Here is a 13,976-nt window from a genome sequence, read left to right on the forward strand (position 1 = left end):
AGTCCCAATTTCCATCTAGTTTTCTAAGCAGAATAAATGTTGCTAAAATTATTATTTCTCAATAATTGTTCTCATTCATCTTTATCATTCAGTAGATGTTAAAATGGCAGGAGTTTCAAATGATACCCCAAAACTTTATTTGATTTTTAAAAATTCCATTTTACTAACTAGCCTGCATTTGTTTCTTACAATTTTCACTCAAAAATGTTTGATTTTATTATTTAGGACACCCGGGTCATGAAGAGCTCTTGGATATCACACTGGAGTGGAAATGATTGATGTGTATTCTATAGAGAAAGGCTTGGGTGGAAATATTTTCATTTTCTTTCATTATGAGCATTGCAATTGTTACATGTCTGTTTTTTAGTTTCCAATCATTCTCCCTAGTCTGTTTACTACAAGATCTTACACAGCTAGTTTAAAAGGTGCAAATATTATCAATTCTTGCTATCATGCACAGCACTCCCTTAAATCTGTACGTTTAGACTACAGCACTACACACACCTTTGAACGTGCAACCTCAAGGGCCTAAACTTGCATTCTTTGGGGCAATTGTAAATTAATTAATGCAAAGACATCAGGTATTTTTTCTCCCTCCTTGTATATAAGTCACTATTGGGAATCATTATTACTTTTATATTATTGGCAGTTATTTTTGTGGTTTACTTTAGTTTGAAAAGAAGCCACTGTCATGTACTCATGTCCGCCACACTTGTGAAATACAAATCCCTCACACCTAATGAAACAATCCCATTAACCACTGGCCTCGTTGATGTGTCAAACCACTTGTGTGGCGCAGAGAGCAAGAAACCAGGTTTAAACTGGGACTAAATAGGAAATGTGAAATTTGTTGCAGACGAATAACACACAAAAATATTCGAAAAAAACATTGCACAATGGGGACTTTCTGGCATTCAGGAAATGACATTCTGTTGTAAAAAGTCAAAAAGAGTTAACACGTCAAAAGCTTAAATCGACCATTGGGTAGAGAGTGGGAAACCTTACCTAAAACAAAACATACTCGACTGTATTGCTTCACGATTCCAATGCAAAGTGTCTAATAACATTTTATTATGCTTTCATCCAGTCTGCAAACCAGCAAAATAAATTTTGCGGTGAATATAATTTGGCTTATTTTATTTTCTCATTCGGAACAGCGTGGAGCAAGATTTTATATCTCACTGATGAGTAGTGCCTGTGAGCTGGGAAGTTTAGAGGAATATTTGCGAACGATTCAAAACAAAAAAGATTTGGTGTGTGCAGTTACTGCCACAAGGCATCTGCAACCTCAGAACATATAGAAATGTGTCGGATTAAATTTGGTGTGTGGCGTGTCAAAACAGAGCAGACTGCGAGAAACATTGGCATCAGCAATTGGCCTGAAGACCATCTGAATGGTCTCAGCCAATGTACGACATGTGAGATTTTGAGGTGGTTACTTAAGCTGTTTTAGGATTTGAACCTCTGCCCATTCACTGCGCCCCCCCCCTAAAACAAATGAAACCATTCAGTTATTGAATGGAACACCCACCACATATCAACAATAAAGATGTGGGTTTCTAAAGAACGTTCAAAATCCCCATATTAAACTGCTTCTTAAAATTCCCTCTAATTATACATTGTGTCCACTTCAGAGAGACGGGTAGGATTTTCCCACTCCCGACTGAACATACCATGTAATTTTCTAAAAGCAGTTACTTGCAGAGGGCTGAACTTAGGAAAGTACAAATGTGAATTATAGTTCCGGGAAGCTGCCTGTATCAGGAGGGTTTCTCCCCACTACAGGATGAAACCTCTGGAACCTTGCAGTACACACTGTTGGAATTCTTGCAGTGGCATCCCGGGCGGCTTACAGTATCGTAAAACTTTTGGAAGAGTTTGACACATCCAGTGGCAGGCAGGTAGCAGAGCAAACAAGGCAGGAGCACCGACATGGCGCCCATGCAACACCACCTGGCGCAACAGTTAGTGTGGGAACAGGAGCAGGGCTGATCGGCGCATGACCTTTCATCATCGTCATTGGTGCAATGGTAGAAAATGCCAGTCACCAGGCACATGCAGGTGGCATAGTTGACAACTTTCTGGGGGGAGCACAGGCACCTCTGGCTGCAGACCCAGCAGAATGGCAGAGTTCTGGGCGAGGTGCATTGGCTACACTTGCACTTCCCGCAGCCCTCGCATAACAACATGTGCTTGCCAGCCTCCTGGCCGTGGGAGGGGGTCGCTTTCAGGTCGGTGGCCTTGGAGGAGGAGGTGGACTTGGGCTGGCACCGAACGGCCCTGGGGCAGCCCTGCTGGTCGGCTACCGGCGGCGGCGCCGCGTGGTCCAGGAGCCTCTGGTCCGAAGAGGTGCTGCTGCTGCTGCTGCTGGTGGAGCTGGGCCTGCTCGTCAGCGAGCTCCAGGACAGGGCAGGGTGTTGAGGGAGTTCGTGGTGCTCACAGCCCTGGTCGTGCTGGTTGGAGGCTGTCGATTCCTGCTGGGGCGCCGTGCTGGGGGCGTGCGGGCTCCTGCTGGGCTGGCTGGCAAGAGGGTTCTCCACATAATCGTTCTCCAGCCGGTTCGGCTTCATTTGGTCCATGGGCAGGGTGGTCGTGTGCTGCAATCTGCCATAGGGCATCCGGCCATCCAGGAAAGGTGGGAATACCAAGGCGGGATTCCCAGCATTGCCGCCTAGAGAGACCCGGCGCTCCATTTGCCTCAATCCTCTCGATCCGCAGTCAGATTTCCAGCGCCTGACACAAAGAAAATCAGATATTTATATACATATATATTTAAAAGCCAACAGATACTGCAACCTTAACACCAAACCCCATCATTCTGTCAAACCAATACACCTGACCAGGGCAAGAATCCTCTTTCAATATTACCAGTCAATCTGCAGCTTTGGGGGCTCTGTCTTTACAGGTCACAGATCAGTAACGTTGCTTTTTCTCGTGCCTGAGGATTTATTTCTCAATTCTGCTGAGCTCTCGTCTATTTGTTGCCGGGGTCACATGTCCTTGTCGGTGGAAGCCTCAATAATGTCAATCAAATCAAGTGACCAGTCCTGACATTGATGTGACCAATCACATCACGTCACTCGCCGTCTCCCCTGGCGCATCAACGAAGTTCTGACAAATAACAGAAATGGGGAAGAGAAAACTTTGCACAAATACCCCAAGGCCCTTAAGGAAGGTGTATTGTCCATCCCCCTCCCCCTCAAACTCACTACTTTCCGTTCCACTTCAGCTACGTCGCTCGATAACCAGAAATATAGATCAGGCCAGACATCTGTCCTTCCATTTCTATATTCCCTTCAGTCTGGCCCTTCGACACTTCTCCTGTTCGTTCGCACTGAAGGTGCTGACTGTTATTCATAACCCCGAATGAATGCAGAAACTCGCGGGAAGAGAGAGAAGTGTGTATGTGTATTAAAACCATACATTAATCTCTCTCTCCCCCCCCCCCCCCCCCCCACACACACACACACATAATATTTGCATTACGTACAAACATGTGAATGCATGTACAAAGAGCAACCGTGGAGATTACTAGGAGCCAGACTGATGGACAGAGAGACAGGTTAACAAAATAATGTTTAAGACATGATTCCCCCCCCCCCACCCCCCACAAAAAAAAGGCCCAGATTAAACAAGTCCCCTGTGCAGGAAGAGATTAGATATTTCCTCTTGAATTATTCAAACAATATTCCAGGAATTAACATGCCTCTTTTCGCCAGGGCTGGCATTGAAAAAAGCAGATATGTGTCCATCCATTTGCTGTCAAAAAAAACATACAACGAAAGCTGTGTTTTAAACAGGACAATATTATGCGTGCTAAATAATACACTGAACAGGCACACCATGAGATGGAAGGCTGAATCACTGTTATCATCTGACTGTGAAGACGGGAATCTGCGTCTCGGGCGCAGTCAATAATGGAATTTCATTCATAAAATTGCCGATTAATGAATGGACCCATTTGGCAGCACTCCGGGTGGTCAGAATGTGTTTTTCATCAATTTGAATAATCGATTCAAGCCATTGAAAGAAACAATGAAGTATATTATCATAATAACCCTCATTTGTAATTGCGGGAGCCGGGGTTTGCACAATAAATTCAACCTCCCCTATTTAAAACATCAACTCTTAAATCCCGCCGTAGTTTGAGAATCGGATTCCCTGTTTTCCATTTTTACTTAATACGAACAAGATAGATTTTATCACGATTAACAGCCCCGAGTACGTGTTGGACTAACTGCGGGTTCGTTCGCCCTGTTACAGTAATCCGCTCGAAATGTTTAACATGGATTTCAATACATTTAAAGAGAATTCGCAGACTTCTAGCCCCTTCGAAATCTGTTCAAAGAAAGCAATTCGGTATTTATTTAACAAATTATTGTTCAAAAATAAGAAATAATTCTCATGCTATCTGTGCACGATTGAAGAAGATGCGTTCCTTGATGTAATTTATAGGAGGGAAGGGTTGCATTATTGCAACATTTAACTGATAAAGACATGTGGAAGTGTGATAAATAAAACATACTTACTTTAAACGTCCCCAGAATGATAACTAGCCTCGCTAACACCCAGGTGCAATGGGGAATGCTTTGCTTTGTAGATGCAGCGCTGCTTGGTGTGAGGGCGCACAGTGGCGGATCCTGCGTATTTTTGTGAATGAAAACGCCTGGCAAGGGATGGGAGGGTAGTATTTTCCTTAATTTTGGTTTAAATCAATACCGATTGTACAAAGAATGCATCAGTCAGCTCAGTAACTCCCCACGCCGCACCAGTAACCATCAGGGGACATTGCAGATGCAATCCTTGTTTTTGCAGGTTCACATTGGAAGATTGTGGATGAATCATTGAGACTCCGGCTCAGCCCCGTCCATCAGCCCACTGCCAGTGAAATGCAATTCCCCCCGCCTTCTCGTCCTCATGAATGGGAAGGCACAGGGAAGGCAGTGCGCTTGCGGCGGCCTGGCGGTGCGCCCTGGGAGTTGGAGTCCGCGGACCTGCTGCTGCTGCCAGTGGCTGGAGCCGGGCGGACGACAACTCCCGTCGGTCCGCGCGGCCCGCCTCCGCTTCCCACGGTTTCATTTGCATGCCGGCCTGCCATAGGGCGTGGGGGCAGCCGCCCAGGCGCCGATTGGCCAATTGACGAGGAAATGCCGCATCCGGTGGCGGCCGATTGGATGGGCGGAGGTGGGCTTGCAAAGCGCGGGCGGCGATTGGCGGGGCTGCCGTTCATTGATGAATTCTCGGAGGTGTGTGCTGGAGCGGGCCGTGACTTCCAGCGACACTCTGCACCCATTTACACCCTGCAACCACTCCATATACTATCTAACTCAGCGTTCACATTTTGTACCTTGAGCATTTATTGCTACAGTCCTAATGTGTCCCTGTCGAGTGAGTGGAACACTGAAGTCCCCTTTAAAGCTTAGTCAATAACGTTCTCCCGAATTGCAATGCAGCAAAGTCAACTTGATTGAATGCGGAGACCCCAGTATTTCACTTTCAACAGCAACCTGCATTGATATAGCGCATGCAATGTAGTAAAACGCCCCGAGGTGTTTCAAAGGAGCGTCATAAAGCAGCAAAAAACTTGGTCAAAGAGATGGGTATTAAGAAGTGTCTGAAAGGGCGATGGGAGAGGCAGAGAGAATTCCAGTGCCTGAAGGCAGGGGAGTGATTAAAATCTGGAAAGCTCAAGGACATAATTAAAGGAATACCCATATCCCGAGTGACTGTAAAACTCGGGGAAGGGATCATGGGGTAGGTGGAGAAGGTCATGGAGGGATATGAAAATATTTCAAAAATTATGGCATTGGTTAACTAAAGGCCAATGTAGGCCAGCCGGCGCAGGGGAGTTAGGGGAATGGGATTTGGTGCAAGTAAACATGGGCAAGAAAATATTGTATGGCCAAGTTTGTCAGGAGGAGAGGAAGGAGTGTTTTGGAATAGTCAAGTCTAGAAGTAACAGCGCATGGATAAGTGTTTGCACAGCAGATAAGCAGAGGAGGTATTATGTTATACCGATGGGATTAGGTGGTCATATTGATGGGTGTGATACGTGGTAGCACATTCAACTCAGAATTAAATAAAATTGCAAACAGTCTGGTTCAGCCTCAGAGTTGCTACAAAGGGGCATAGGCCATGGCTAAGGGGCAGAATTCAAGGCAGGGACAAAGACATATCTTTCCAGTAATTAGTTGAATCAACTTTCTACCAATCTGGTACGCAGCCAGACACCACTACTCTGATGTGCTCTTATGAATATGTCATGATCATAATTTTTTATAATGATTGGATCAGGAATAATGCTAAACTAACTATTTTATGCCTAATAATACAATAAATATCGAGCATTAAACAAACCTACTTAAATTAGACTGACTGGTGGCAGCAAACATATTTGTGGTCTGCAACACTACTCAATTGCTAAAGAAAAGATTTGTTTGTGCTAAGCATCCTGCAAATTCTGACCAAATGCATCAAATATCCATTGTGCATTGGGTACATAAGTTTTCCTAAAATGTGAGGACATGGGCACTGGGGAATAGTACACTTTTTCACAATAATGTCATGATCAAGCATCATTTAAGATGTAACATTCTTAATTCCAAAAAGAGCAACCTGCAGCACTAAGGCTTGGGTGGCCTAGGAGCAGGGTTCCACTCTGCTCCATTCCTGGATTCTGTAACAAATACATTATGGAAGAATATTTTTAGCTGCACAAATAAACTAGAAAACAAAACAAGTAGGGTACATTTTACAAAGAATTATCAACTAAACTGATTAACACACAAAACAAAATGAATACTGATTTTCAACTTTCAAACTGGTAATTAAGTTTAACAAAACAACAAAATCTGAAACTGATTCAGAAATTGTTTTGTTTTCCCCTCTCCATCCACAGTCCATATTCTACTCAAGTTCAAATTAGACCAAATCTGACAATATCGTTACGTTGCCAGGGTACCGCCAGTTCTCAAAGTGCTCTTACTGTGCAACTGAGAATGGTCATATTTCCACCAGTAGCCATCATTCTGGAATTTTGAGTAAATTTGCTTATACGTGCTGACTTAGGGAGAGTGCTTTACTCTGGGCATGGCTTCACTGAGTTGAACCTTTCTCTTGGGAAAGAAAAGTCTATGTGTCCACTCTCTTCCATTTAGCTCACATCTATAGGTCAGCTCAACTACATGGGATAGTTCAGAGATTTGATTACACAAGCGTTGAGCTACCGATGTCAGTGCTTAATGAAATGAAAATCACTTATTGTCACAAGTAGGCTTCAAATGAAGTTACTGTGAAAAATCCCTATTCGCCACATTCTGGCGCCTGTTCGGGGAGGCTGGTACGGGAATTGAACCGTGCTGCTGGCCTGCCTTGGTCTGCTTTAAAAGCCAGTGATTTAGCCCAGTGAGCTAAACCAGCCCCTAGAGCAGGTTTAAGATACCTAATATTGTGGTGGCGTTGGTTCCCTGCAGATTGAATCAAGCATATGTCAGCTATCGGCTGCATATTAAAATGTAAGTGCGTAGAGGAGAAAGAAAGGCGATCCTTACCCCACCACATTGGCTCAATTTGAATCCAGGTCCCGGGGTGAAAGGGCTCTGTTCTTAAACCGCACCATTACCCACAATCTTTTTCAATTAAGGGTTATGCAGGTGTTCAACTATCAATCAGTGGTTCCACTAAAAGCACAGACATGGATTGTGATACCAGAGCACAGAATAAGCACACTGTGAGTGATAAGCATTGAAATCCACCAACAAATTTACTGAAGTGTAACACAGTGAGACACACTCCAACCGAGGCAAGAACAATGGATAGTGGAAAGTTTGTGGCACGGTTATAGCACAATTCAAGGAGTTCAAAGGACATCAAAAATAGTAAGTAAAGTTTTAGTAAATCAACTGCACCACAAGATATGCATAATTATGCTCACACATTGTGCATATGGTGTTGGGGGTTGGGAGCTGACAGTACTTTTCTGAGACTGTCTGTTGCTGCACCAAAGGCACAACACAGACAACTGGTCAGATGTAATCAACAACAATGAAGGCTAATGAGGCAAAATATTGGAGAGTTATAAAGTGTTATATTTTTACAGTTTGATTTTTTTTACAGTAACCTGTGTTATCAGTTACATCTCATCCTAGAAATCTACAATCAACCAGCTTAACATACTGATACTAGCATTTAAGATACTCCAACATGCATTCAGTTAAAACATTCAAAATGGATTGCTTTTCTTTACTGTATTTTTCCAATTCCAGATTTTACTGGCAGTTTAAAGTACAAATTTGGATTTATAGTTTACATTATCAGTGATATCCAGAGTGATAATACATAATGCTGTACAAGTTTCCAAAGGCATTAATGTCTTCCTTATGCACCTTAGAATCTTTCAGAATGAAACCATTAAAGTTTCAAAGTTTATCCTTCAGCATCCTCTCAGGTCCCTGCCGTAGTATAAAATTCCAGAGAGGTTTACAAGTCTTGTAAACGTGCCACAGTGTTGGCTTCAAAATAAAGGAAGATTCAATGGTTGCTTATTAGCATCAACAGACATATAAAAACAGGATATCCTTCATATTTGATTTGTTTTTAATAAAAGAATCACACAATAAGTGCATGTACTAATCTACCCCTGCAGCCAGTACTTGACATGAAAGCAGTTTACACTTACGTGCCCCCTTAATCCACACACATTTTCCTCTCTACAGACTAGCTCGAGTGACAGATGCCACCGGGAGCCGATGCTTCTGCCCCTCCACCACACATCGGCTAGGACATAGAATGAGGATGCAGGTGGGCGGGTACATGCAGAGTGAGCACACACAGCCCACCCACATCAAACAATGCCAGTCCCTTGCTATGCAGCAGGGGTGCTGGCCGCTTGGCATCAACTGAATGCGTACTTTTAATTAAAAATATTTTTGAAGTGGCAGATCGTTCATGGTGGATCTTCACTATGAATGTTTCTTCCTCCAACCGTTGTGTTTCGGGCACATTTATCTTTTACGGTTCTGTTTAGACCATGTACGAAGATTACTGTGAAAATTATTCTTGCCACTTCAGGTTCTAACTCGTACACAACCTAACCTACTTACGGCAACCAAAGGAGTGAATATTTTCGTCCCACAAGACTAGTAAGAAAATGACGACATCATAATTCAGAAAATTCAGTAATGGTGGGGAAGATTCCATCACTGATCTATATTTACTTAAGTTACACTTCAAACCAGGATATGTCCTGAGGTTAGATGAAGAAGGATGGCATGTGGTTCATGGGGAGCGTTAAGAGCAGCATGGATATGTGGGACCTGATGATCTGTCTCTGTGCAGTAAGTACTTTTTAATATTTTGTTGGGCTAGAGTTGTTCACCTTAGAGCAGAGAAGGTAAAGAGGAGATTTGATCAGGGGAGTCATCATATCCATTAAACCTTTCGATGGCGTAAAGGAGGAGAAACTTTCCAGTGGCATAAGGGCCAGCGGACACAGATTTAAGGTGATTGGCAAACGAATTAGAAACATGAGGAAACATTCTTTTACACAGTGAGTTGTTGTGATCTGCAATGCACTGCTTGAGAGACTGGCTGAAGCACATTCAATAGTAACTTCCAAAAATATAATGGATAAATGGCGCAGTGGCTAGCACTGGGACTGAGGTGCTGAGGACCCAGGTTCGAATCCCGGCCCTGGGTCACTGTCCGTGTGGAGTTTGCACATTCTCCCCATGTCTGCATTGGTTTCACTGCCAAAAGATGAGCAGGTCCCTTAATTGGAAAAAATATATATTTGGGTACTCTAAAAAAATTTTTTTTTAAATAATGGATAAATAATTGGAAGGTGAAATTGTTCATGGCTATGGGGAAGTAGCAGAGGAGTGGGATTAATTGGATAGCTCCATCAAAGTGCTAGCATCAACATGATGGGCCAAATGGCCTCTTTTTGTGCTGTATCATTCTATGATTCTTAACCAGGCGTTATCAGGTGCGAATTTACACGGTCCAAAATCAGGCATTGTTTTCTATCAATTCAATTTCACCCTCTTAAAGATGCAAATGTTTTTTTTAATATAAATTTAGAGTACCCAATTCATTTTTTTCCAATTAAGGGGCAACTTAGCGTGGCCAATCAGCCTACCCTGCACATGTTTGGGTTGTGGGGACGAAACCCACGCAAACACGGGGAGAATGTCGAAACTCCACACGGACATTGACCCAGAGCCGGGATCCAACCTGGGACCCTGGCGCTGTGAGGCTGCAGTGCTAACCACTGACCACCCTGCTGCCTTTTAAAGATGCAAATTTTAAATTTTCTTCCTACACTCACAGTTCACCTTGCTTTGAAAGCCCCATTGGGAATAGCAATTCAGAACTCCATATATGAAACAAAACGTCCAATTCTCACGGGTCAGAAGAAATAAAGATCCGGTAACATCAAGTTCACTCACTGGTCATTTCAACCAGGTGTAATCTGGAAAATGTGACAACTCAGCTTCACTGGGTTAAATGTAAGTTCCCAAGAAGTATATGGTATCGATCAGGGTTGCAACTGATTCCATGAAAGCAGGTTATTTGAAAAGTCTGTTTAATCATTTGTTGAGCAATTCCAACCAAACAACACAGGTGATTTGACTACTAAAATGCACTGCTGTTTCCTGGTGATTATTTTTAGCTTGCTAAGCACTAATAAAAAGTGCAACAGAGGACAAGTAGGTCAACTTCATGGTTGGATTGAAATTCTATCCTAATCAGAAAATCAAGTGTACAGATTGTACCTTTTCTTCATCTTAGTATACATAGTTCATTTATCCAGGCAATTCTTTCCAAATAGAAATATATTTTGTCGTGTTGGGTGTTCTGATGTACAAACGATCCAACACGGCTGGAGATGGTGTAACTCAATTTTATTAACTACTCAACTGTAACAGCACACTGCTAACTTGGGTATGTACATTACCAGCTAATCTGTGGACCCTGTCCTATTACTATCTGGGTGAGGCACTCAGCACATGGTGAATGTCTGAGTGGCAGGCTCTGAGCTCGGTGCTCTGAGCTGGCTGCTTCTGGAATGAGTGGGAACTGTAGTGTCCCCTGTTTTTATAGTGCGTGTGTCTCACTGGTGATTGGCTGCGATGTTGTGTGTGTGTTGGTTGGCCCTACTGCATGTCCATCAGTGTGAGTGTGATTGCACCATGATATGCTGATCTAAATATCATGACATCCTCCCTTTTCGCAAAGAATATGTGCCGACATGATAATAAATAAAGAAGTGTACTGAGTGCATCTAATCATGTGTGTGCAATATTTACAACAATATGTACATGTGGCTATACTATATACACAGGAAGGTGCCAGGTGCAGGAACTAACAATGTTACACCAAGAACGAAACCAATGTTATTAACAAACAATAACAAAATCTTAAACAGTATGGCAAAAAGTCTGAAACAATATGTCAGAACAGGTCAGTGAGTCCAATATGAAAAGGTTCATAAATTAAGTCTCTCAGGTGGGCGACGAATTCGGGTTGAAAGCCTCAAGGGTGGGTCAGGATCCACCGGCTGAGGAACAGGCCGGGCCATGGTCGAGTGAAGAGGATGCTGGGTGTCCGGAAGGTCAACAAAGTCCATTGCAGGGACAACAGGAGGGCGTGGCACCGGTGCAGGATCACATAGCGAGCGCGGAACCAGACGAAGGGCACGCCGATTGCGGCGGCGAATAGAGCCATCAGGCAGATGAACCAGGAACGAGCGGGGAGCTATCTGTCGGGAAACCTCAGCGGTTGCCGACCAGCCGCCCTCCGGAAGGTGTATGCGGACATTACCTCCAGGCGCCAGGGCAGGAAGATCAATCGCCCGAGCATCATGTGTTGCCTTTTGCTGCTCACGCTGTTGCTGCATCCGCCAAAGTACCGGAGCATGGTCGAGGTTTGGGACTTGAATGGATGGCACAGGGGTCCTGAGGGTGCGACTTATAAGCAGCTGGGCCGGCGATAGGCCCGTGGACAGTGGGGCCGAGCGATAGGCCAGCAAGGCGAGGCAGAAGACAGATTCTGCATCAGCAGCCTTGCAGAGGAGCCTTTTAACGATATGGATGCCCTTTTCTGCTTTGCCATTCGACTGAGGATGCAGAGGACTGGACGTCACGTGTGTGAAGTTGTATGAGCTGGCGAAGGAAGACCATACCTGACTCGTAAAGCAGGGGCCATTGTCTGACATCACGGTGAGCGGAATGCCGTGGCGAGCAACGGTTTCCTTGCAGGCCCGGATGACAGCCGATGACGTGGTGTCGTGCAGGCGTATGACCTCTGGATAGCTGGAAAAGTAGTCGATGATGATGATGTAGTCCCTGCCGAGCACATGGAACAGGTCCACGCCCACCTTCGACCAGGGGGACGTGACCAACTCATGGGGCTGAAGGGTCTCACGGGGTTGTGCCGGCTGAAACCGCTGACAGGTGGGGCAATTGAGCACAGTGTTAGCAATGTCCTCACTTATTCCCGGCCAGTACACAGCCTCTCGGGCCCTTCGCCGGCACTTCTCAACGCCGAGATGGCCTTCGTGCAGTTGTTCTAAGACAAGCCGGTGCATGCTGTGTGGGATCACGATGCGGTCCAGCTTCAGGAGGACACCATCAATGACTGCCAAGTCATCCCGAACGTTGTAAAATTGTGGGCATTGTCCCTTGAGCCACCCGTCCGTCATGTGGCGCATCACATGTTGCAGAAGGGGGTCGGCCGCAGTCTCACGTCGAATGTGGGCCAGGTGTGCATCAGTGGCCGGCAGATTGGCAGAAGTGAAGGCTACATGTGCGTCGACTTGGCAAACGAACCCCTCAGGGTCGGACGGCGTGTAGACTGCCCTGAACAGAGCGTCTGCTATGATGAGGTCCTTACCCGGGGTGTAGACAAATTGAAAGTCGTACCTCCGGAGTTTGTGCAGAATGCGCTGGAGGCGAGCAGTCATATCATTGAGGTCCTTTTGAATGATGCCAACCAGCGGGCGATGGTCAGTCTCCACAGTGAACTGGGGAAGGCCATACACATAGTCGTGGAACTTGTCAACGCCAGTCAACAGGCCTAGGCACTCCTTTTCAATCTGCGCATAGCGCTGCTCTGTGGGGGTCATGGCCCGTGACGTATAGGCGACTGGGGCCCATGATGAGGCGTCATCCCGTTGCAGGAGGACCACCCCAATGCCGGACTGGCTGGCGTCAGTCGAGATTTTCGTCTCCCTTGTAGGATCGAAAAACGCCAGTACCGGGGCGGTGGTGAGCTTGACCCTGAGCTCCTCCCATTCACGCTGGTGGGTGGGAAGTCACTGGAATTCAGTTGTCTTCCTGACAAGGTGCCAGAGAGCTGTCGTGTGGGAAGCAAGGTTAGGGATGAACTTCCCCAGGAAGTTGACCATTCCGAGAAAGCGTAGCACCACCTACTTGTCTGTGGGCTTCTGCATGGCCATGATGGCTGTACCTTGTCAGCATCCGGCCGCACCCCCAACTGGGAGATGTGGTCCCCCAGGAACGTCAGCTCGGTTTGTCCAAAAGAGCATTTGGCTCGGTTAAGACGCAGGCCCTGGTCCCGTATCCGTTTAAAGACGCGCTGGAGGCAACTGATGTGCTCCTGCGGTGTGGTGGACCAAATAATGATGTTGTCTACATAGACGCACACCCCTTCGATGCCCTCCATCAGCTGTTCCATGATGCGATGGAACACTTCAGAGGCCGATATGATGCCAAATGGCATCCTATTGTAGCAGTATCTGCCAAATGGAGTGTTGAAAGTGCACAGCTTCCTGCTGGACTGATCCAATTGAATCTGCCAGAAGCCCTTTGAGGCATCAAGCTTGGTGAATGTTTTTGCCTGAGCCATCTCGCACGTGATCTCCTCACGTTTGGGTATGGGGTAGTGTTCCCTTATTATGTTACGATTTAAGTCTTTCGGGTCTATACAGATCCGGAGCTCGCCGGAAGGCTTCT

General features: G+C 45.5%; 1 protein-coding gene across 1 annotated transcript; it reads right to left on the reverse strand.

Moving 5' to 3' along the window:
* Positions 1–1,687: 1,687 nt before the first annotated feature.
* On the reverse strand, positions 1,688–4,897 carry spry4 (sprouty homolog 4 (Drosophila)). Its single transcript, XM_072512624.1, has 2 exons — positions 4,530–4,897; positions 1,688–2,733 (listed from the first exon to the last, which is right to left on the reverse strand). Exon 2 carries the CDS (start codon positions 2,691–2,693, stop codon positions 1,761–1,763), a length of 933 nt encoding a protein of 310 aa, XP_072368725.1. The 5' UTR covers positions 2,694–2,733; positions 4,530–4,897; the 3' UTR covers positions 1,688–1,760.
* Positions 4,898–13,976: the final 9,079 nt, after the last annotated feature.

This window comes from Scyliorhinus torazame, chromosome 7, assembly GCF_047496885.1.
Source record: "Scyliorhinus torazame isolate Kashiwa2021f chromosome 7, sScyTor2.1, whole genome shotgun sequence".
NCBI lineage: Eukaryota > Metazoa > Chordata > Chondrichthyes > Carcharhiniformes > Scyliorhinidae > Scyliorhinus > Scyliorhinus torazame.